This window comes from the organism of the source record quoted next, unplaced genomic scaffold, assembly GCF_019419815.1.
Source record: "Pyrus x bretschneideri cultivar Hongxiangsu unplaced genomic scaffold, Pyrus_bretschneideri_v1 Contig21, whole genome shotgun sequence".
In the NCBI taxonomy this organism is placed as follows: domain Eukaryota; kingdom Viridiplantae; phylum Streptophyta; class Magnoliopsida; order Rosales; family Rosaceae; genus Pyrus; species Pyrus x bretschneideri.
In genome coordinates, this window is record NW_025999513.1 from 5,071,843 (window position 1) to 5,094,677 (window position 22,835).

At 36.3% G+C, this 22,835-nt stretch overlaps 3 protein-coding genes and 1 long non-coding RNA gene across 8 annotated transcripts; 2 read left to right on the plus strand and 2 right to left on the minus strand.

Annotated features, from left to right (window-relative positions):
- Window positions 1-1,086: 1,086 nt before the first annotated feature.
- LOC103932021 (cysteine-tryptophan domain-containing zinc finger protein 7-like) lies at window positions 1,087-11,672 on the plus strand. Of its 4 annotated transcripts, none has more exons than XM_048584264.1 (13): window positions 1,088-1,670; window positions 2,810-2,882; window positions 2,980-3,104; window positions 3,227-3,619; window positions 3,713-5,004; window positions 5,253-5,680; window positions 5,781-7,687; window positions 7,823-7,980; window positions 8,195-8,355; window positions 8,764-8,861; window positions 9,308-10,153; window positions 10,241-10,351; window positions 11,470-11,672. In XM_048584264.1, exons 1-11 carry the CDS (start codon window positions 1,569-1,571, stop codon window positions 9,524-9,526), a joined length of 4,956 nt encoding a protein of 1,651 aa, XP_048440221.1. In that variant the 5' UTR covers window positions 1,088-1,568; the 3' UTR covers window positions 9,527-10,153; window positions 10,241-10,351; window positions 11,470-11,672. The 4 variants fall into 4 exon arrangements, with proteins under 4 accessions (XP_048440223.1, XP_048440221.1, XP_048440222.1 ...); XM_048584265.1 differs by having other exon boundaries at window positions 10,241-10,326; XM_048584263.1 differs by having other exon boundaries at window positions 10,241-11,672.
- Window positions 11,673-12,449: 777 nt separating this feature from the next.
- Window positions 12,450-13,354, minus strand: LOC108865928 (pentatricopeptide repeat-containing protein At4g15720-like). Its single transcript, XM_048584387.1, has one exon. It carries the CDS (start codon window positions 13,219-13,221, stop codon window positions 12,580-12,582), a length of 642 nt encoding a protein of 213 aa, XP_048440344.1. The 5' UTR covers window positions 13,222-13,354; the 3' UTR covers window positions 12,450-12,579.
- A 2,145-nt stretch (window positions 13,355-15,499) lies between these two features.
- On the minus strand, window positions 15,500-16,765 carry LOC125477457. The gene is made up of 3 exons (XR_007258518.1): window positions 16,317-16,765; window positions 15,997-16,121; window positions 15,500-15,895 (listed from the first exon to the last, which is right to left on the minus strand). It is a non-coding gene; the product is annotated as an uncharacterized LOC125477457 (long non-coding RNA).
- A 3,826-nt stretch (window positions 16,766-20,591) lies between these two features.
- LOC103958578 (protein SRG1-like) lies at window positions 20,592-22,835 on the plus strand. 2 transcript variants are annotated; one of them, XM_048584561.1, is made up of 4 exons: window positions 20,592-21,025; window positions 21,254-21,501; window positions 21,752-22,157; window positions 22,270-22,835. In XM_048584561.1, exons 1-4 carry the CDS (start codon window positions 20,768-20,770, stop codon window positions 22,537-22,539), a joined length of 1,182 nt encoding a protein of 393 aa, XP_048440518.1. In that variant the 5' UTR covers window positions 20,592-20,767; the 3' UTR covers window positions 22,540-22,835. The 2 variants fall into 2 exon arrangements, with proteins under 2 accessions (XP_048440518.1, XP_009369137.1); XM_009370862.2 differs by having other exon boundaries at window positions 20,604-21,025; window positions 21,752-22,079.

Sequence of the window (22,835 nt, forward strand, 5' to 3'; positions counted from 1 at the left end):
AAAGATGAACGAGGCATTAATTAATTAATCAGTTAGGCAATTAAAGGATAAGCATGTTAAGGTTGGCAAATTTCTTCAAGGATAATAGTTTACTCATTCATAGTAAAGGGAAAGTCCTTCCCCTAATGTGGAATCATTTTACCGTAATATTATAATCAAAACCATTCATTATCTTTATCATTGTTTAAACTCTTCTACATATAGATTCGGCCGATTTGGAGACTATATAGCCATTCATTAATAAACGGTTATAGTAACAAGGAACATCCTCACAATGAACCGTCAATTTCTTTAATTCATATAAATGACCCTCAAAACATATATGTTACAATATATTTTCCACGTCATGACTTGACGATCAACTACATATATATTTTCTTCATAAAAGGCTACTAGTTGGTGGCTTCACCACGACATTCCATTTTTCAAAGGTTGGAAAAACTCACAGAGGTATTTCAACCTCTTTCTAATTTGGCCATCATCATGTAATTCACCATGCAAAAAATTGAACCTAGAATGTGTTGTGTGAAATAACAACTTAGAATTCATCGCCAACCACTAAACGCGGTTAAAAGAAAGTTATATTTGACTTTGTTATTTTGTACTACGTAGCATACGTATCCAACGTTTCCAAACAAAAACAAAACCAAGGTCCACATTCCACACGACAAAGTTTGCGGTAGCACATCTTTCCCAACTCAAAACACATGGCAAACAACACCGTTCCCTCATAAACATGTCCCTCCGACTTCCCAGAATTTAGAGCTATCGTCAATTTGGCATGCACCCTCAATTCTTTCACGCGCCAAAATTATACATGAAAAAAAAATTTAAATAATAAATTGTAAACTGAAAAGAGAAACAAATCAAAATTAAAAATAAAATAAAACTAATAAAATAGAAAAAGAGTAAAAAAATAAGAAAAACTAATGAAAATAATTTTAAAATTTTGAGTTTTAATCAAAATATGTTGTAAATGAATAGTATCAGTAATGATTTTTTAGAATAAAAATATTACTTTCGTTAAAAATGAATAATTTTGGTTAAAACTCTCTAAAAAAAAATAAGGATTGCTGGGCACAAATAAAATAAATAAATAAAATAAATAAAATTGGTACACCAACGAAGGGAAGAAGAAGAGAGACAGTGTACGGAAAATCAAATCAATCAATACGATTGCTCCGCCGTCGAAACCCGTTGCAGCCAATCAATACTCTGCACTGATCGGCCCCGCCCAATCTCCGCCGTTGATCCCGGAACCCGATGATCTGCGAGTTCCACCGGAGGAGCTTTAACATAATATGAATTCAGTGAATTTTTATTTGATATTTTTGGGGATTTTTTTCCATTCGGGGGTTTTGAAATTCCTACTGTGAAAAGTCGGTTGTCGGAGAATCGGGTTCTGGGTTTTGTTGGGTTTTGCGAAAGCTTTGGTGGGTCGGAGGGGGTATTTTGGGGATTGGACTGATGCTGGACTTTAGGGAAGGTCGGTGCGTGAAGGGGTGAAAAGGTTGGGGTTTTGGGGTTAGAGGTAGGGTTAGGGTTAGGGTTTTGTAAGGCTTGTGGTGATGGAGGTGAATAATACTGAGCTTGAAGAAGGCGAGGCTCCTTGCTATTACAAGGATGATGACGAGGAAAACCTTGAACCGGACAACGATCTCTCTTACATTGTAAGGGCATCTTTGTCTCATTGATTTATTCGTGTTCGAATTTCTCATTAAAATCTTGATTGACAGCTTTGGAGTTGATAAACAATATATGGACATCTTAAGAAGATAATAGTGTGTTGAATTTGTTCTTAAGGCTGAGTTTCTATGTTGTTTTTGATGTATGTGTATGTTGAATTACAATGGTGGATTGGAATTTGTAACTGCTTGCTTGGTTTCCGAGAAAATATAAGAAAGTAAGGAAATTGAGTTGGAACATGAACTTTGGACTTGCAGACAACTGTTTAGCAGGGTGAAGTAGAAACTTTTTATCCCTTGGATAGTAAAACGCAACGCAATAATTAGGAGTCTTAAATTTTTCGCTTTAAGTTGTGGAACGCATCAAAATATGCAAAAGCTTTGGAAACTGCCAGTGAAGTTTCTGGGTGTTTTCGGGTCACTTTAGAGACAATGTAGATTATTTTCTGGTTCAAGTATAGAAGAAGTACATTCATGGCTGATTGCTGATAATTGATTATGCAACAGCCTTATTGTAGTGAACTCTTGCAGTTATTCGTAGGTACCATTGATTTACTATGATTTATAGTATCAAGAGTTTTTAAATGAGCATAAATTCTCTTTTCTTTCCATTATGATGCTTCATAGATTATTTATGATTGTATGTTTATTGATCCAAGGAAAGCATTAGTGAATTTGAACTCAATACTTCTTTGTTCAGTGTCCAAGAGAACAAGACATTTAACCCCCCTATAAATTTCCAAATGCTGAGTGGTTGAGTTTAGTAGGCCAAATGGTTGTCTGTGAACAAGTAATGTTAAATAACATTTAGTTTCCACTTCCTCGTTTCTGTTGTCTTGGCTATCAGAAATACCGTTCGTGAAAAAAATTCCAAGATAGTCTTAAGGCGCAGCATTATTGATTGCCATTTACGTGAACAAAACCTATGATGGGCTAAGCTGGTTTTAGGTAACAGTATCCCAAGACAAGTTTACACAATTCGCTTCTTCTGCAACGTTCTGTAATAGCCCTTATGTTTCTGTACAGACATTTTGGTTATTATTCTTTTTTAATGGTCTTATGTATGTAATGACGCATATATAAAAAAATGTTTGTAATGACACTATCTTTTTGATTTTTTCAAGGATGAGAGAATTCAGAATGCTTTGGGCCATTTCATGAAGGATTTTGAGGCTGGTAATTCTGTTGAGACTTTGGGTAAGTGACATCCATGAAAATAGTAGACAGACTGCTTCATATTTGTACTTGTAAATTTAGTGGCTCATCAAGTGGATGGACTTTATTGTTTTCTCAGGGGCAAAATATGGTGGGTATGGCACTTTTTTACCTTCTCATGAAAGGTCTCCATCCATTTTGTCTCATCCAAAGACCCCGCAGATAAACTACAACACATCAAGATCTCCTAAATGTTTAACAGAGGTATATGGATAAAAATTCTTCTTATTTATTATTTGGTAGGGAGGATTTATATATGGCTGAGATCATCTCAGATTGGAAAGTTCTATGTTAGTTGAGCATTCGCGGGTTATGTTAACATACAGGGTGACCCTCAGAATCTGAAAGCTTTTTCAAATGCACACCCAAATGTGAGGCCTGGAACTGCTAACAGTGCTCATTTGTCACATAATTCAAGGGTCCTCCCTGGAGACATTTCAGTTAAACGGAATTTGTGCTTGCCTCCTACTCAAGTAGCTGAGAGGTGTTCTGTGAAAGATGAAACCTCAAACAGACAGGGGAATCCAACTGATCAAAGGACACTGAAGGTTCGAATCAAAATGAACCCTGATAACACGGCTCAGAAGAATGTAGCAATATATAGTGATCTTGGACTTGGCTCTCCATCTTTATCTTTGGAGAACAGCCCTGAGGAAAGTAGGGCAATGAAACCTCCATCTCAAGTGATTGTGGATAACTCTTCCACTAATATTATTCAGGTAAGCCCAGATGTTTTATTGCAGTTTCTATTGCTGTAGATGGACCTAAAATGATCTGTTGCATTGATGGGCGTTGTTTATGTTTTGTGACAGGTTATGACTTCCTTTCCTGTTCCTGGAGATGCATTGATATCACCACTTCATGACAGTTTGCTTTGCTTAGTAAGAAAGAGAAAGCTTTATCAACAAAAACAAGTACCTTCATCAAAGGGTCATCAAGAGCATTCATCTTTGTCTGTGATGGACTCTGTTTCCACACTGGGCAACAGCAAAGTGTCGAAGGAGACGAGAATTAAAGCATCCAGGAAGGGTGAAATTCCGGTAGCGTTGAAGCTTGAGAATGGTATCAAGAATAACACGAAAATTATTATGAAAAAGAAATCAGAAACTGGGAGCCGAGAAGACAAGGAGCTTGTGCTCAATGACTTGAAAGCCACGCCTTTGTCCAATTCCGTATTTGTTGGTAATTGTTTGAAAGTGATTGGTAAGACACCTGAAGCTTCTAGGGAGGCGAATGAGAATGAGGTGAAAGGAAAATTATCTTCCTCTGAATTAGTGAAGGAAGAGCCATTGGAGTTGATATCTGATCAGGGTGGTGTCAAGAATGAGAAGCAGAGTTCTAGGTATGGTTCAGTGGAAAAGGTCTGGGAACAGAAGGATATTCCAGTTGATCTCAGGGATGATGTCAAGTGCAAGGATTACCAGATTTCAGCCTCAAAAGATGATTCTGATGTATCCAAATGCAAGGAAGAGGAAGACTTGCACAAACACAATGTTGGTAAGGAAGGTACATCACGTGAACAAGCAAAAACTAATGTGCGTGGCAAGAGGCCAAAGCTATCTTCTGAGGGCAAGGCTAAGTCAAAGGAAAATCAAAGCAAGGAAAAGTCACCTAGTATTTCAACAAAGGAACGCCTGGAGTTTGAAATGGGTGTGGCTCCAAAAGATAAATTGAGTGGAGGTCATGGTGTTCCTCAATCTAATATAAAAATTCAGAAGTCGAAGTCGCAAAATGGTAAGGTCAGAGATAATCAAAGAGTCTCAGTGGGGGACAAAAGATTGGAACAAAGGGATAAAATGGATCTAGCAGAAAGACCTGCTGCTGATGTTGATGTAAAACTGAGGGCATGTTTGGATAAACCAAGGGAAAAATGGAGTGGCAAAAAGTCCGATAATCAGTTACTGTCAAAAGATGTTCCCGTTCCGTGCCAACAAACAAAGGAAAATGGACTTGCTTCGGAGCTTGTACCTGCGGCTGCAGCTCCTGTAATTATAGAAGAACATTGGGTGTGCTGTGATAGTTGTCAGAAGTGGCGGCTTCTACCCTTAGGCACTAAGCCAGAGCAACTTCCTGAGAAGTGGTTGTGTAGCATGCTTAATTGGCTGTAAGCTTCCTTCTTACCATTGGGTTTGACAATAATATTTGCATATCTTTTCTTCTTTTTTTTTTTTGTTCACTCCTCTCTCTCCCTCTCTCTCCCTCTCACATAAACACACACACTCTTGTGCGCTTGCACGTACCCATTCCTGCCTGTGTATGTGTAGATATTTAACTAATCACATGAGTCTATGCATGCTTGTTTTGCTGCCTTTTCACTGTGGCATTGAATTTTTTTTTTTTTTTTTTTTGTAGGCCTGGGATGAATCTATGCGACATCAGTGAGGAGGAAACAACCAAAGCACTCCAAACATTATACCAGATGCCATCTTCAGAAGGAATAAATAAGCTGCAAACTCATGCTAATGGAACAGCATCTGCAGTACCTGCAGTTGATGTCCTACATCTTGATCAGAACCTCAGTTCTCATACCATGTCTAATCAAGGGAAGAAGAAACATGGTTTAAAGGAATTACCAAATGCAAGTAATGGAAGTGGTCTCTTGAACTCTACAAAGAACCACCTGCAAGTAGCTGTGAAAAGTATAAGCTCAAATGACATAAACCAGCCTCCTTTAGAATCAAATGTGATAAAGAAATCTAGTTTTCGACATACGAGCAAGGTGCAAAACTTGAAAATTGAAAAAACCATACCTAAGCAGAAGGAGAAGCAAACAAGTGAAGGTACGCAGTTATTTGTAAATTTTCCCTTTCCTACTGCCATAACACATGCAAAACTAGGTAACCGGTGCCTGTATTTATTTGGGTTGTTCTATATCTGCAGATAATGCCAGGGCATTAAGATTGAAAAACAAGGAGGAGGATGATCAACATATATTTGGAACTTCTAAGAAACTGAAGAGAGGAGATATGTGGCATGCTGATAAGAACACAAATTCTAATGTTGACATTGGGATGGTTTGTGTCGGTTCAAGTACTGGTTTGCTAACCCAGGCACATGGTCAGGATGTTAAATACAATGACCTCTGTCGTTCTGAAGGCACTAAGGATGTAGCCAAGGACAAATTACAAGTTTCTGCAAAGAAATTGAAAGACCAAATTCAGGTCTCATTGCATGGTGGGGCTTTGGATGTGAGAACAGGCAGTAGAGATGGTTCCATGAAGAAAAGAAAGATGAGAGAATGGCAGGATACTCAGAATAATGTGGAGACACTTCAAAATTTTGGGCATGAAGGGAAGTTATATACCAAGGAGGAAAGTAGTGAAAGCGGATATCGGAAGGAGAAGAGGTCCAGGATTTTGAAGTCTAATGGTAAAGAGTCCAGTACTGGTAATGGAGATGATAGACCAAATATAAAAATCAGAGCGACCAATATTGTTATTTCAGGCACAAAAATTAATTCAATTCATGTTGTGGAAAAGGATAGGAGTATTGTAAAAGACCAGCAACCCAAGAAACATAGTAAAAAGAATGCATCTCAACAAACATTCATTGGTGTAAATTCATTGGGAAGGGATTCGGGATCTGGGCATGTTTCTTTGGCTGCCACTTCAAGCTCTTCAAAGGTTTCAGGTTCCCATAAAACTAGAGTTAACTTTGAAGAAGTAAAAGGCTCACCTGTGGAATCAGTTTCTTCATCTCCCTTGAGGACTTCCAATGCAGACAGGCTTACTTCAGCAAGGGGAGATGCTTTAGGGAAAGATGATTCTGCTTATGGTGGTTTCCCTTTAACAAATAATGGAGATGCCAATATATTTTCATCAGTAGGCTACCAGGATGGAGATGCCAATGGTGAACTCAATGTCACTGCCAAACCTTCTTCTGAAGTTTGGAATAGCCATTTGCTCAGTGGTAATAATGATGGTTTGGAAAATGGTCAGTGCCTCAATAATCAGTATGGCATGAATCATTCTCATGATGATGACAGAGAGAACAAGGACCACGCTGGAGATCCTGTTTGTGTGCAAAAATCTGGCAAGGGTTCCTGTTTGCAGTCTAAGGACATTGTTAGAAGTGGCACTTCTAATTTGGATAGGAACAGGATGAAGGTTTCTGATCCAGTGAATGATTGCTCGAAGAAGGGTCAAAGATATGAGTCTGAGATTGAACCCAATTATGTTCATGGAAAAGGGAATAATGTTAGACACGATCTTCCTGAAAAGTGTAGCACTAAGTGGGTCAAGCTCAAGGATGAAAACTATCATATTAGTAGGGGGGATAATGCAGGACATGGGTCAAGTGACAGTGGAGTGGAAACTCAACCAAAACGAAAGGACTATGATGCATCAGCTGTGAAGTTTAGTTCTACGCAGAGGCCTAATAGGAAGAGTGCACTGCAACAGAACCTGATTCAGAAACATGAGGATGGTCAGATGCAACATGAGTCAAGAAGTGGGAAATCACAATTGTTTTTACATTGCCGAGGTGAAAGGAAAGAAGAAACACCATCTCTTTGTTCCCCACCTATTGCAGGGTCTGAGAGAGAAGTAGTGTTTCAAGGGCTTGCAGTCGATATCACTGTCGATGGTGATATGACAAAGTCACTAAAGCAGGCTGGGACTGCTGCTAACAAGAATGGAGTTAATTGCAATTTGGTACGTCTCATGCCTGATCAACAAAGAGCATTAGATGTTAGTGCGCCAAGTCCTGTGAGAAACTCCTCTGCCCAGACTGCTACTAATACCTTGAAAGAGGCCAAGAGGCTTAGAGACTATGCTGATTATCTTAAGGTTTCCTGTTCTCATTTGACTTTTTAGCAAATCTTTAGTACAGACTTGATACATTTTTTTTTTTTTTTTTTTTTTTTTTTTTTTTTGTGTTTGTGCTCTTAACTCATACTGTGGTGTGGTTCTACTATGTTTTAGAACTCCGGGTTTGATTTTGAAAGTAGTGAGGCTTACTTCCAAGCTGCTCTGAACTTTCTCCAAGGAGCCGTGCTTTTAGAAAGTTGCAGTAGTGAGAATGGCAAACATGGAGAAATGACTACGTTGCAAGTGTACAGTACTACAGCTAAACTTTGCGAGTAAGTTAAATGCTCTAAGTTTTAAGAGAAATAGTTGTTTCTCGTCCTGATGACTTATGTCTCAGCCAATAGATTCAATTAGCTATTATTTGCATGCAGAGATGGTCCCTTTTAATTTTATAAAATATGTAATGCCCTATAAGTTTTGAAGCTTTTGTTTCTGCGTTCCTATAGCCTGGTGTTTGGCTCTGTGCTGAACCTTTTGAATTCACAGATTATGTGCCCATGAATATGAAAACCGCAAAGAAGTAGCTTCTGCTGCCTTGGCCTATAAATGCATGGAGGTGGCATACATGAGGGTCGTTTACTGTAAACATTCTAGTACAAACAGGGATCGGAATGAGTTGCAAGCTACTCTCAATATGGCTCCTCAAGGTAGGGAGGTTATGAATGATTTATGTGATAATCTTTGGATTTCATGTCAAGTTTCAGTTTTGTTCTTCCATTAGGAAATGGTTGCCATTTGAAGTTGTAGATTATTTATTCTAGTTCGAACGTTTATGTTACTAAACAATCATGTGGTAAATATGTTCAGTTGAAAATGTCAAGCCTTTAGAGATACTGTCTTTACTGTTATTTGCAGAACCATACTTATCATAACTAATAATGAAATATCTACATTATCTGTCATTTGTGATAAATATGTACAGACCGCTTCTGTTGATAAAAAACAGCAGAAGGTAGAAATCTGGGTGTTCTTATCTTTCCACTGAGAAAATATCAAACAACTCAACTTTTTTTTTTTTTTTTTTTTTTTTTGTCTTTAAACTCTTCACTGTTCAGGTGAGTCTCCATCATCTTCTGCATCAGATTTAGATAACTTGAACAACCATGTTGCTGCTGCTCGTAACCGCTCTAGTTTTGTCAGGCTGCTTGACTTTGTAAGTTGATTTAGTCTTGCACTCGGTCTCGATATGAATTTTTGCTAAGAAGTGTTCTTTCAAGGTGTTTCGATACTCACTTATTCAGGACCACAAATTCAGTACTATGAATCATGGATATATAGTGGATAAAAAAGTTAGGAAGCTGAATTGGAATTTCCAGCCACCGGATATTGCATAGATTAGCCAATTGTTATTGGAGTTTCAGTGAAAAAGAAAAAGAAAAATATATATTGTATGAAAGCTTCCAAGCAAGCCTATTTTTCTTTCTATAAGCATCTTGAATGACTTGTGATTAAAATATTTAGTTGAATTATAAATTCATAGGTTATCTCGTCTTGTGTGGGACCAGTAAGATATTTTCGCACAGATTTAATTGTATGGTAATGGTTTTACAATTACCAGCGTGCTACAAGAGGGTAAGATGAGTATGTATTATTTTGCAGACACAGGATGTAAATTTTGCAATGGAAGCCTCAAGGAAATCCCAGAATGCTTTTGCAGCTGCTTGCGCGACACTGGCTGATGCACATAAGAATGATTGTATTTATTATATTAGGAGGGTCATTGATTTCAGCTTCCAAGATTTAGAGGAGCTCATCCATCTGGTTAAGCTTGCAATGGAGGCCATAAGTCGATCCAAATTTGGTGGTGCTAGAGATTAAGTCAACCCTGTATATATTGAACGTTTTCATGGTTTCTCTCTTAAACAGGCAGGCATCAGGAAAAAAAAAGGAGAAAGGATGCCTACCTGGACCTTCACTTGAAAATCTGCAAAGAAGGCAGGTTACTGACAGTTCATATCTCTTCTGTACATGTGTACAAAGTGAGATTGATTACCAAATTTTATAATGTATTTTTTTGCAAGTTAAGTCTATTTTTGACGCCGATAAGGGCACATCATGCCCAGCCATAAGTTTTAATGGGTTGGGAAAAGAGGAATTAGTTGTTCGGGAGCATAGCTCAGAGATAATGTAATAGTTCAGTTATATATATATATATATATATAATTTTTTTTGGGCTCCTGTGATTTGGTGCTTGAGGTTTAAGAAAAAAATATCTATAGAGATTGGAAGATATTCTTAGGCAACCATTTTGAGAAGGTTGAATACTAGTGGTGATCGGTCAATGCTCTATCAAGCATTTTTCTGTTTTGTTACTGTTTTTCAGAATTTTGATGGAATGGAAACCAAATTCTTGGCCAAGGTTCCCTTTATACTTGAAGCAAAAAAAGCTTAAGCTTTTGTAAACATTGATTGTGCCGAGGACTGAAATACAAAATGAATCTTCAGGTATGTAATATTTTTCTTCACTGTAATGGCAACAATGAAGTCGTCTTTTGAGAAATGTGTTTTGTAAACTTTTTTATGTTGGTGTAGGTGAAATCAAAGAACTTTGGTGGAGCAACCCCTGAGAAGTTCAGACTTGTGACCTACTGGAGTACATACTAGGACCATCGCTGATTGTGAGTTCAAGTGTAAAAAAAAAAGGTTTACAAACATTATCCTACTCCAAGAATTACCCTATATTATTCATGTGTTTTTCTAATAATAAATTTTGCCTTGTATGTGGTGGGATGTATCAGTTTATGTCTGCATCAATAACTCGTGATGCCTTGATATGGCATATGAAAATTTTCTCGCAATTCATGCTATGTACTTGTGATACGTTGATATTTAAGAATAAACTTTTATATTTAGATTTTAAAAAAGTTACGAGGGTTCTTTCTTCTCGGTTGGAGTTGGTTGCTGAAGAGTAATTAGAATATCTTTTTGTTTTTGGTTTTTGTTAAGCATGCACTTGCTGTTATATTCTCAGCAATAAATATTTTATGATGTGGTTCATGAACCAATGACTCTAGTTCCTGGTGTTGGTCAGACCTTTGCTTATTGCATCAACTGAGTGCACGTGCTCATTGTTTCCCGGGCACTAAGCTTAATTGGTCTTCAACTTTTCATGCTACTTTCACTTGTATGCCAGATGATGTCATTCATTGTTTTACAAGCTTGTTTTTTGGAAATGTCGCCATTGATTGTTGAGTTACTAACTTTCGATCTATACCGAGCGAATGAGGGTCTACCTATTATGTTTCGCAAAATTGTAGATCTTATCCTTGTTGGCAACTGATATGGCTGCTTTACATTGAGCTTCAGTGTACAACAGTTTTAAATGCCTGACTTTCGGTTTGATTTGTTTGAGGATAAAGTTTTCTAGAGGCAGCGATGCTTGAGGGTATTCATACCTTTGTACTCCACTTTCAGTAACCACTCTCCTGTGATACCATCGTGGTGGTGGTCTCCCTCTCTCAGTTGCCTTTTTCGGTCAGCTTATATACAAATAGTTCTTTCTGTTATTTTTAGACATAGTAAGATAACGGTTTTTCTTCTGTGATGTGGGTTTAGTACATCAGTCGTGCCAGATGGGCGAGCTTTTTCTTGATTTGATTTTTGCCTTGAAACGATAGATATCCGTTTTAAGATTTTAATTATTATTAAGTTTTGTTCTTTGAGGATGTCAAAGCTGGATATTTGCCACAAGATACAGGTTTTCTCGAAGCAGGTTACTCTATTGGGTTTCAATTCACAAAGTGGGATCTTGGTTTATGCAGGAGAAGAATGGGTGCTGACTTCGGTCGCTAGCAGCAGCAGGTGCTGGTTGTTTACATTATGTATTTACTATTCTCTTCTCTTGTTTTTCTTTTTATTCCAACATGGAATAATCTTTTCAGTGTTGCCTCCATGATTTTCGCACTATGTATCGTACATGAACAATAACGTTAACAGTAATAATAGTTATCGGCATTTTTTTTCATCATCGGAGTTATCTGTTCTAATCATCATTTTATTTCTTTCGAGTTCTGGACCTTATTTTGTTTCTTGAAGATTTTCTCGAGGTTTCGACCCTTATGGTTAAACTGCTGTCTCATGGACTGCATGAGTAGGAGATTATCCGTGTTTGAAGATTTTCCGACACTAGAAGGCGAAATATGGTCAACAGTTTTAAGACTGATACTGCATAGATGGCTACTTGTAAATGTGGCAGAAATTTGATCCGAACTAAGAGATGGAAAACGCTGTTTGTTTAAGGCAATGCAAGGGTTTGACATCTTTGTTACTCTTTGAGAATTCATGGGTTTGTCATCTCCTTTGTAAGAAAGAAATTCTCTGTTCTGGACGTCCAAAAGAAATTCTCTGTTCAGGACGTCCTGAAAAAAAATTGTATTCTCAATTTTCTTCAACTTTAGTCTTCTTTATTATTTAGGTTTTAAGTGTAAGGCTTCTATCCATATGCCGCCTACTACAGGGGAATGATGCCTATTTTTGAGCTGACTTTGGTGTCAAATTTTAGATCTGAGACTAGAAACTAAAGTTTAAGCAACAATGTCAATAAATGAGATCAAATTTGACGAAAATTTGAGAGGCGAAGTTTCCTCAATGCGTTAATAAAGATGGGATGTCGTGCATAGAGAAAGACTGCCTTTCGGGGATCAAATATTAAGCATCCTAATACCATTACGATTATTATGGATATAAAGACATATTGAACACTAATCACCAAAAAAACCCTACAAATGCAGGAACCATTTTTAAAGTGATGAAATATGTTAACGTCTCTAACAAGAAACTCCCACTCAACAATCTCAGGCACCAATGAGCTTGAAAACTTCTTGACAATCCTTTTAGTTTGGTTACCAACGCAAATCCATCACCGTGCAAACCTACAATTTCCTCCTTGGCCTACTCCTCCACATCCACAAAGACCTTCCTCTTTGTTTCATCTTACCTTCCAACTTCCTCAACAAGGCCACCACCTCGCTCCCTCGCGCACATGATGATACATCTCCTGCGTCAACTACATAAGTTGAGTCCTTGACCTCAAACCGGTTGCGCCCAGGTTCTTTTTGCACTCTCGTACGCCTCATTTCTGACCTAAGACCATGAGCATTCTCCCACTCTCCGATCAATGAGTAAGCAATTGATAATTGAAGTCCAAGAAACAACATTCCTACAGCCCATCGAATCAAAAACCCGCTGAGCATTATCGATATCGTTGCACTCCCGTACATATCAACCAGCGAAGAGAAAACAACAAGGTTAGATCGAAAACACAAAAGTTCAACAGGCCCATGAACTCTTTTCCCAGTTCTGAGATTAGCAAGGATCGAACACTCATTAATCACAGTCGCGAAAGTGAACTCGTTGGGCAGAACCGTACACTCGGGCATCTTCCAAAAGAGCCAGAGAGCCATTCCGGGCTGACCCGTGTCGACGCAACCGGAGCGAGGTCCAGGACACAACGTTTGGTTCAGGCATTTCATCCAACGGCCGGCTTGCAAAGCCAATTCTTCGGAGCCTGACATAACAGTTGATGATATGGTTGGTGGTGAAACCGTCAAAGTGTCATATAAATAACCGGATTTTATGGTGGCGGAATGCTGTGAGTCTGCGGAGCCGGAACCTTTACAGTGCCGGAGCTGTTGAATGAGATGAAAGTTTGACGGTTTATTTTGGCGGGAAAGGTTTTAGGCGGTGAAACGTCGACGTTTCGTACAATTATAATTTCTAGAATAATTTCCTCCCTTATACTTTATAGTAAAGAATTTAATTTTGGACCTCAAAATACTATGTTTTAGTTTGGTAACAGTAATAATGTGTATCTATTTTACTATATCATTATTTCTTTGAAACTGATAAACCATATAAAATAAAAAAGTAATGCTACGTAGATTAATATTTTGACCACATTTGCAAGCCATGTAATGTGTCATCAATAGGCAATAAGCACGTTAATCAGTACTTAAGTAATAATCTAATCATCAACAATCACGTCATATAATTTACAAAATATATTTTAAATAGATGGTATCCACGACATTATTTACATGAAAAAGAAAAAGGTATAATAACTCAATTGTAAATGAGGAGAAATCTACATGAAATGGGTTCGCTAAGGTGATGGTGTTTTGATGAAAAGCGGTTAATTAAACAATTAAATTCTATTACTTAAGAGTCAACTATCTACTTTGATTGTGCCTTGATTAGTATAAATTAGTTAGTTATATTAAAAAATTAAATTCTAAATCATGAGTTAAACATTGAAATACAATCTGTTGTAATTACTCTTTGACTTTGAGTGAATCAATGAAAAGCAAACCAAATGGTGGTGACATTGAAAGCAATTAAAACTTTAGCTTGCCTTGGGCTAATGGAAAATTCTGCAGTGCACATATGGACCGGTGCACAATGCTTTCTAGCTCTTAAAAATTAGTGCATCAATCTGGGCCGGTCTTGAGAATGCGACAAAGGCCGAAGGGTTTAGTTGTTTAGGGTTTGGTGTGTGGCAATTTGAAGAGTGCGATAAAAGAAGTAACAATTTTTTTTCAAGTCAATAAGAATAGGTTTGAGTCACTTGACATTCCACCGATCACGTTCAAAACATGTTTGTTGTTTTTTATTCAATTAATTATATAAAATAATTCAATTTTACAAATGTTAAGCTCAACCGCTTAATCCAATGAGATATTATATTTAGATAAAGACTTAAGGTCTATAAATTTCTTATTTGAACATTTACAAGATTTCTAACATTAATTTATATGTACATAAAATAAAATAAAATAGATTGAGGGCCCACAGAAGGGCTTAGCGGTGGCCTACTCCAGCTACCTGAGCTGGCCCTAGCATCAATACACACGAGTATGCACATGCACGGGTGCACAATGCTTTCTACCACTTGAAAAATTGGCTTGATATTTAGTCGGTTGAGAACTTGATATTGCTTGCGCAAACAACAAGATTAATAAAATACTAGCATATGGGCACACACAAAGTGTGTGTGAATTTTTTTTTATTTTTGTTTTTGAAATAGAAGGAGAGTGGAAGAGAGTGATAGAGAATGTGAGAGTGAGACGTTTATTTATTTTATTTTATTTTATTAGAGATATGTTAGAATTACATGTAGGTGAGGCTTTGAAAAAAAAAAAAACAGCAAAATTTGGTTGTGTGAAATTACATTTCTGCCTATATTTCTTATTCATGTTCTGTTTTAATTAAAGGGGTTAAACTTGTAATTTTATAAGGTTTTGGTTGACAATGAGTGTTTTATTAATTAGTAGAGATAAATTGAGATTGATGGTGCCCAAGTCTTCTATGTTTTCAGAAAGAAACAATCAAAGATATCATGCACGACCATCTCCCAATCTCAATGACTATATATTACCATTCACTCTACTACTTGCTTTGGAATATCTCTGTCTACCTTCTGCTTATTCCTCATCACCTTCCTCAGATTATTCTAAGAAATAGTTTCAAACCTAGAATGTATGGGTAAAACTCAACACCCTATGATATTTAGCACCATATATCACACTCGCTACAAATATATTCAATTTTATATCCGTGTTAGTCAAACCTGAATCCTCCTTCCCTAATTAAATGTAGACAATTATCATACATAAAACTATAAAAGGCTAATTGGTAGTCTTTTTCAAAGAAATTATATCGTCAGTTTTAACTTTAGAACAAAACTAGTGCTTAATACATGCGCGTTGCCGTGGGTTTTAAGTTAAGATGTTAAAAATGAAAAAATTTCGGTAACAAAATAGGAACAACGATAGCAACAATGAATTTGGAAAAGCGTTAACTGGAAAAGGTTAAATTGAGATAATATAAAGATACAAATTATAGTTATCCATTATATTGTAGCAGTTGTATGTATTTCTGAACCAGGAGGATTACATTCAGTTACAAAAAATAGAAATTCCTGGTATAAAGATACAAAAAACATTATAATAACTGAATTTCTTCCAATAACCCCATCTAATATAGTGTGTTCCAGCTTTTGCATACAAAAAATGAGGAGATGCTGTTGTATGGGGATGCAAAAAATATTGTTGAGTTTTGGGCCAAAAAAGATATGTATAGGTTTTTAAACATGTTAAACATGATTTAATATAAATAAACAAAACACGGTAAACATTTTTGATCAGAGTAGTGAAAGGTGTCTTTAGTCCTTGTTGTCATGGATAAAACAACCTGAACAAAGAGGAATAGAATAGAACATATTTAGATAGGATTTAGTATCACATTTAAATGGTAATGGAGGAAAAGATAAAACAACTTGAAAGCATACTAACCTAATCATTGTTTCCAGTGCTGCTGTGTGGCTTTGCTTGAGTTGGAGGTGATTTTTTTTTTTAATAACTTTATCGGAACCTCATCACATTCTCTTGGATCAACTTCTGAAATTTCTTCAGATTCACTGAGTTGAATGATTATGCAACATTAATATAGTTTTTCACAGAAAAAAGAAAAGATGATTTTTTTCTAATAATTATTGAAAATGTTTGATATGTAAATTTTAAGAAAGTTGAAGTGAACACATGGAATTTTTTTAAAACATGATGTAAAAATATAAACATCATATTTGAGAATAGTATGAAATTAGATATCAAACCTTTGTTCACCAGGAATGAAAAGCGCTCTTCTCACAAATTCTCTTTTTCGTTTATAAGATTGATCACTTGGTTCAGGTGTTGACAACGATTCAAAAACAAAAGAAAAGGATTGGCAAGAGCGGGAGAAGCAACAAGGACAACGAAGAAAGCAAACAACTGCCAAAAGCAGGAGAAGCAAAGAAAAACAACAAAGAAAATTTCAAAAGAAAACTGAAGAAAGAAGAACAAAGGTAGAGATACTACCTTATGGCAATGACTGACACGTGGGCAGGTATGAATTTTTATTGTTTTTTGTGCCACAAATCATGTGGCCCAGTTTTAATCACACTTTTTTATTTTTTTTTCTTCTCATCAGATATACATGGGTTTAAAAAGTTAAGAAGGTATAAAAATTTTATTGTTTGTTATCACAGAAAAATTTTAAAAAAATGTACAATGATAAATTATACATATACTAAAACTCAGTTAGGTAGCACAATAAAGAACAAAGAAAAAGTCTCTTATTATAAATCACCTGCTTTGCTTATGTTTGAGCAGCTCTGGGAATCGATGGTTTTCATATCCTGCAAATTCGGACTCTTAACTTCGCTAGCTTTATATACGACTATAATTTATCGATAGGAGTTGGAGCTTTATTTTTCATTTACCCTGGTTAAACAAAGCATAAATTTTTTAATTTCTCTTTCGTTCTTTATTTATTATTTCCTATTTTCTCTACTCTAATTTAAACATCAAATTCATCCAAAAACAGAATTTTTTAATAATTATTTCCTATTTTCTATGCTCTAAATTAAACACCAAATTTACCCAAGAACATAAAATAAGCAAAAATAAGTGGGAAAAAAAAAGAAAAAAGAAAGAAAAGAAGAACGACATACCTGAAGTAGAACCAACGCGAAAATGGCAACACAACACCTAGGAAAAACGAACAACACCATTTCCTCAAAATACAAAACAGAACCAAATCATGCACCCATAATAACAATGACGACACACAAACGAAAAAAAAGACGAAGCACTGTTTGCTAAAACGTGAAAGAAAGAAGCAGAAAAAGCAAATGAAAAATTGAGGAAAGAAAGAGATAAAAATGAAAGATACAGGGAGAAGCCCTCTCAGCAGAAAATCCCCCGATGATCAACACGTGGAAGACAAAAAGCAGAGCAAAACAAAAAATAAAATAACCAAAGGCAAGGTGGAAGACAGCGGGCTTCTCACAATTTTTAATATTTGGTTTCCATGCATTCAAAATTTTTTATAATTTTTTATTGTGTTATGTGCCATAAACCTGGATTAACTCAATTTTTTTAAATATTTTTTGTCAGTTTTTTTTATTATTATTTTATCTTTCTTTGTGCCCACACTCTGCAGAGACTCTGCATTCAAATGTTTTTATAATATTTTATTGTGTTCTGTGCCACAAATCGTGTTTCGTGCCACCTACTGCAGGAGACTCGGCGTGGAAGGCAAAAAGCCAAGCAAAATCAAAAAATAAAATAATCAAAAGGCAAAGCAATTGGGACAGGTGGGTTTCTCATAATTTTTAATAATTATTTTGTCCATGCATTCAATGTTTTTATAATTTTTTATTGTGTTGTGCGCCACAACCTGATTTAAGTCATATCTTTTAAATAATTTTTTGTCAGTTTTTTAATTAATTATTTTATCTTGCTTTGTGCCACAATTCAACGATCATAGACACGCAACCTGGGAGGACAAAGGATGATCAACACGTGGCAATCATGGGCAATATAGGTATTTTATTGTGTGAAACAAGCATCAAAACGGTAATGGACTGAAAAAATCAGGGGCATTTCCGTCATTTTACTATTGCTGAACAGTGCTAAAACTCAACTGAGTTTTAGTATATATAATATATGTATATATTGTTAATGTTTACAGAATATATTATTGCATGACAGGGTGTGCCGCTGATTCGGTCATACATGGAATGATGAGATCAAGTGTGTATATATACAAATGAAACTTGTGACAAGTGTCGACATGGAGTGAAACAATTTTATGGGGGTAGAGTTTCCTCCAAAAGACATCAAGATTGGCGTGTGTGGGGGTCCAGTTCTAGTTCATAGTTCATTCATTGTGTTTTTGGACTTCATCTTGGGCACTACATTCAGAGACTGAAAATCTCTAAACTGAAATCCAATCCCTAATTACGGTTTTGTGTCTAAATATTTTCTTTACATTCAACAAATTTTTAACCAACCGCGTAGGTTACTCTTCGTAGTTAATATAAGGGGAGTGTTTTCTGATTTTTGCACTCCCTTTCAGCTCATGCACTTCTCTTATAAATTTATCTGTTGATTATTATTTATTATTATTTTTTATCATTTAATCCAATCACTAAACAAAACAGCAAAAGTGCGCCGAAAGTAAAGAGTGCGAAAATTCCACACTTAATATAAGTGAGTGGTGTTGAGGTATGGTGACTGGAGGATGGCAAGGGTGGTGATGTAGCACGAGCATATAAGGATTACAAATGTAAATCTTGAAGAACAAAATTTTTTGGAATCCACCAGAGATTGAGAGAAAACCCAAAAAATTTATTTGATTAATTCTGAATTGTTTTAATGATTACACTGAAATGGCCAAAGACTTTAAATAAACTGATTACTACTCCTTAAACAACTCAGTAGTTAAAACAACATTAATTTGATATTAATCAGACGACAACTCAAAGGTCTGATTTCTATTATGAAAATTAAACGTTGTTTTGGAGGTTGAAACGACTTGGTTGGCTAAAATTAATGTTTTAAAAGACTCGCCTTGGGGCGCCCCTAGGCGGCCTCGAAGGTTAGTTGGGTGGCTTGCCGCCTCTGTTTTCTAGGAGTCGGCATAAGGCATCACCGGCGGCAAAGGTGCACCTCAGGGCGTCCAGGAGTCCATGCGTCTTTTTTTTCTTCCATTTTTTGCTTTAAAAAAAAATAAATAAATAAAAAAAGAAAGCCCCAAAACCATGCCCAGCAAAGAAGATGAGTTGCAGAGCCGAAGAAGATGAAGAAGATAGACAGTCTCCTGGCTTTTGGTTTTAAAATAATTGCTTTCTCTTTAAAATTTAAATAGACCCACTTTGCTATTACCCCACTATCTTTTTTTTTTATTCACTTTTATTTTTATATTATTTTTTAGATGGATACATAAGCATCCTTTGTTTCTTCTTTGTTTTTATTATTTATAGATAAGCATTTTTTTATGGATATCCTCATAACATCCCAACAGAAAGAAAAAAAAGTAAACATGTTTTATTTTTATTGTTTTTTATCGTTGTATATTCTTTACTTAAAAGAAACATCACATTATCTTATTCCTCTTTTTTAAGACTACATATTTCATCCTAATATTACTCAAAACTCTCATATACATATTAATAGCACTTAAGACTAGGTGTCTGATTCCATTTGTTTGATTGTTAGATTGATTTGATTGATTGGTTAAACTTGTTGCCTTGTGCACTTTTGAATGATATAAATATTTTTACAAAGTTTTATATTTTATATGTATATTATATAATAAATGTATATATACATATATTAAAAAATTTAGATTTCATGAGACTTCGCCTCATGCTCCTAGGCTTTCCCCTAGACGGAGCTATCCATGAAACATTTCGTCCACGCCTTCGCCTTTAAGACATTGGCTAAAATCCATCGTATGAGATGAAGCCAAATTTACAAATTTCCACTGTATCCTTTTGACTTCATTTCCTCTTCAATCCATCTGACCATTTGTTTTGCATTAGGTAACAATGACATGATGAGAACACTGGATCTGGTCTGCAAAAATGAAGGCATCTGAATAGCACTTGAGAATGGCCCCTACTACCACCACCCAATAAGTCTGCACAACAGACAATTTGCATGGACTACCACCACACCACACTGTTGGAACTCAGATTCCTTTCTCTTGCAAGAACAACAATTTACTGCATCACATGATCATACCAAAAAAATATATGAATGAACGATGTGGTCACGTGATATTATCATTTCATATATTATAATTAATATGATTAATATTTTACGGAGTTATAATATGGTGGAATAAATGGATGCATTGTTATAAGTTGACACGTGTTATCAAAGAGTAAAATCAAGAGCATCAATTAGCAGTGTAACAAGCCCACCGAAAAATTTACCATAGGCAATATTCGCCAATAATTTGATTGTTCCTTAGTCCAAGGGGGATACATGTATGACTTGTTTTAGAAAGTGCATAAATCTAGGCCCCCACAAGCTCACACACCCAATGTTTGATGTAACAACAACAATAGCAATATTGAATTACAAGATCTAACAAAGTGCCTAACCTCAATGGTTCTCTCCCCCTATAAATATAGGCTTCTACAAGACTTGAGCTACCAAATAGAATCTAACCAAATCTACACAATTTGCTTTTTTTTTTTTTTTTTACCTCCAAATTGTGCTTCCTTCCCAAATGGCCCCAGAACCCATTCACCCTATCAAGGTTGGTCACATCGATGATGTCCAAGAACTCAGAAAATCCAAGCCTTCCATTATTCCTGAGAGATTTGTGAGGGACATGACTGAGAGGCCAACTCTTGCCACTCCCATGCCATGCTCCACTGACATTCCCACCATCAATTTCTCAAAGCTTGTAAAAGGAACCAAAGATGAAATCAAAACTGAGATTTCCCAACTTGCAAACGCCTCTGAGAACTGGGGCTTTTTCCAGGTAAAACTTTTTCTTTTTACTTGTATGAATAACATGGTAAAGTAGACTTGGGTTTAGCCAAGTTGGTTATAGAAGTGTGCATTCTTCTTTGCACCCAAGTTTGAACCTTCTAAACTCCATTTCCATGATTTAGATGGAGTAGTGTAGAAATATCACTTGTATAAAAAAAAACATGGCAAGCCATAGAAGCTAATGATTGGTCCGATCGAGGTGACTATTATATGGCAGGTGGTTAATCATGGGATTGATCTGAGTATACTTGAGAGCATAGAGAAGGTGGCCAAGGAATTTTTCATGCTGCCTTTGGAAGAGAAGAAGAAGTATGCACTGGCTCCTGGGACTGTTCAGGGATATGGCCAGGCTTTTGTGTTATCAGAAGACCAGAAATTAGACTGGTGCAACATGTTTGCTCTTGGGGTTGTACCAAACTTTATAAGAAGCCCCATGTTATGGCCAACAAACCCAGAAAATTTTAGGTAAAGTTTCTTCTATGCTTCAAAATATGCAGTTTTTTTTATTGGCATACTGTTTCCATGCAAGTGACATTTTGATATATGTAAAAACAACTCATTGGGGTGAGTACCTCAACACAAAAAATTTATGTTCACGTGTCAAACGTTTTAATTTCTTCGGCAAAGCCAAGTAATTTCTTTTTATGATTATTAAAATCTAAAGTCTAAACCTTTTCCTTAATTTTTTTTCCCTATTTTTTTTCCCTAACTCAAGTGAAAGTGTAGAGGTCTATTCAACGGAAGTGAGGAAACTGTGCCAGAATCTGCTGAAATACATAGCCATGAGCCTTGGCTTGAATGGTGATGTGTTTGAAAAGATGTTTGGGGAGGCTGTGCAAGCCCTAAGGATGAACTACTACCCTCCATGTCCAAGACCTGACCTAGTATTGGGACTAAGTCCACACTCAGATGGAAGTGCCCTCACAGTTTTGCAGCAAGGGAAGGGCAACTCAGTGGGACTTCAAATCCTCAAAGATGACAGATGGGTCCCTGTTAAGCCCATTCCCAATGCACTTGTCATCAACATTGGAGACACCATCGAAGTGAGTAAAAATATTGGTAGCATAAGAAAATCTTTCCTAATAGAGGGACGTGCGGAAAGCTCTCTTTTGAGATTGAGGGTGGGTGATTGCAACTTCTGACTGATGAGCTAATCTCGCATAATCCTAGATATTGATTATTAAAAGTGGTATTTGGTGTGTGATTATTTTACTAACATAAAATGAAATGCAGGTTCTTACAAATGGGAAATACAAGAGTGTGGAGCATAGAGCAGTGGCTCACAAGGGGAAAGACAGGCTTTCAATTGTGACATTTTATGCTCCTACCTATGAGATAGAGGTTGGCCCAATGGAAGAATTGGTGGATGAAAACAACCCATGCAATTATAGAAGATACAATCATGGAGAGTACAGTAAACACTATGTAACAAACAAGTTGCAAGGCAAGAAAACCTTGGAGTTTGCCAAGATTCAAACCAAATCTCAAACTATTCCATTGTAGCACGTATGTGTTTCAGACCAAACTAGGTGGTGATCAAGCAGTTTATTCTCTGGACAAGACGTTCGTTCGTTACTAAACGGTAGACTGTCGAAATAGTATAATGGAATGTTATTGATAATATATTAATAATATAATGTACCGACATGTTATCAAATGTACTGCATGAATTGTCATATGCATGCCAAGGGGGTGGTAAATTATTGGGTTGCACTGTTCATACGTAACTCATTTTGTACAATCTCTCCAATCAATGGAATCCTATGGAGTTTGTGGGTTTGGAAGCTTTTTCTTATCAA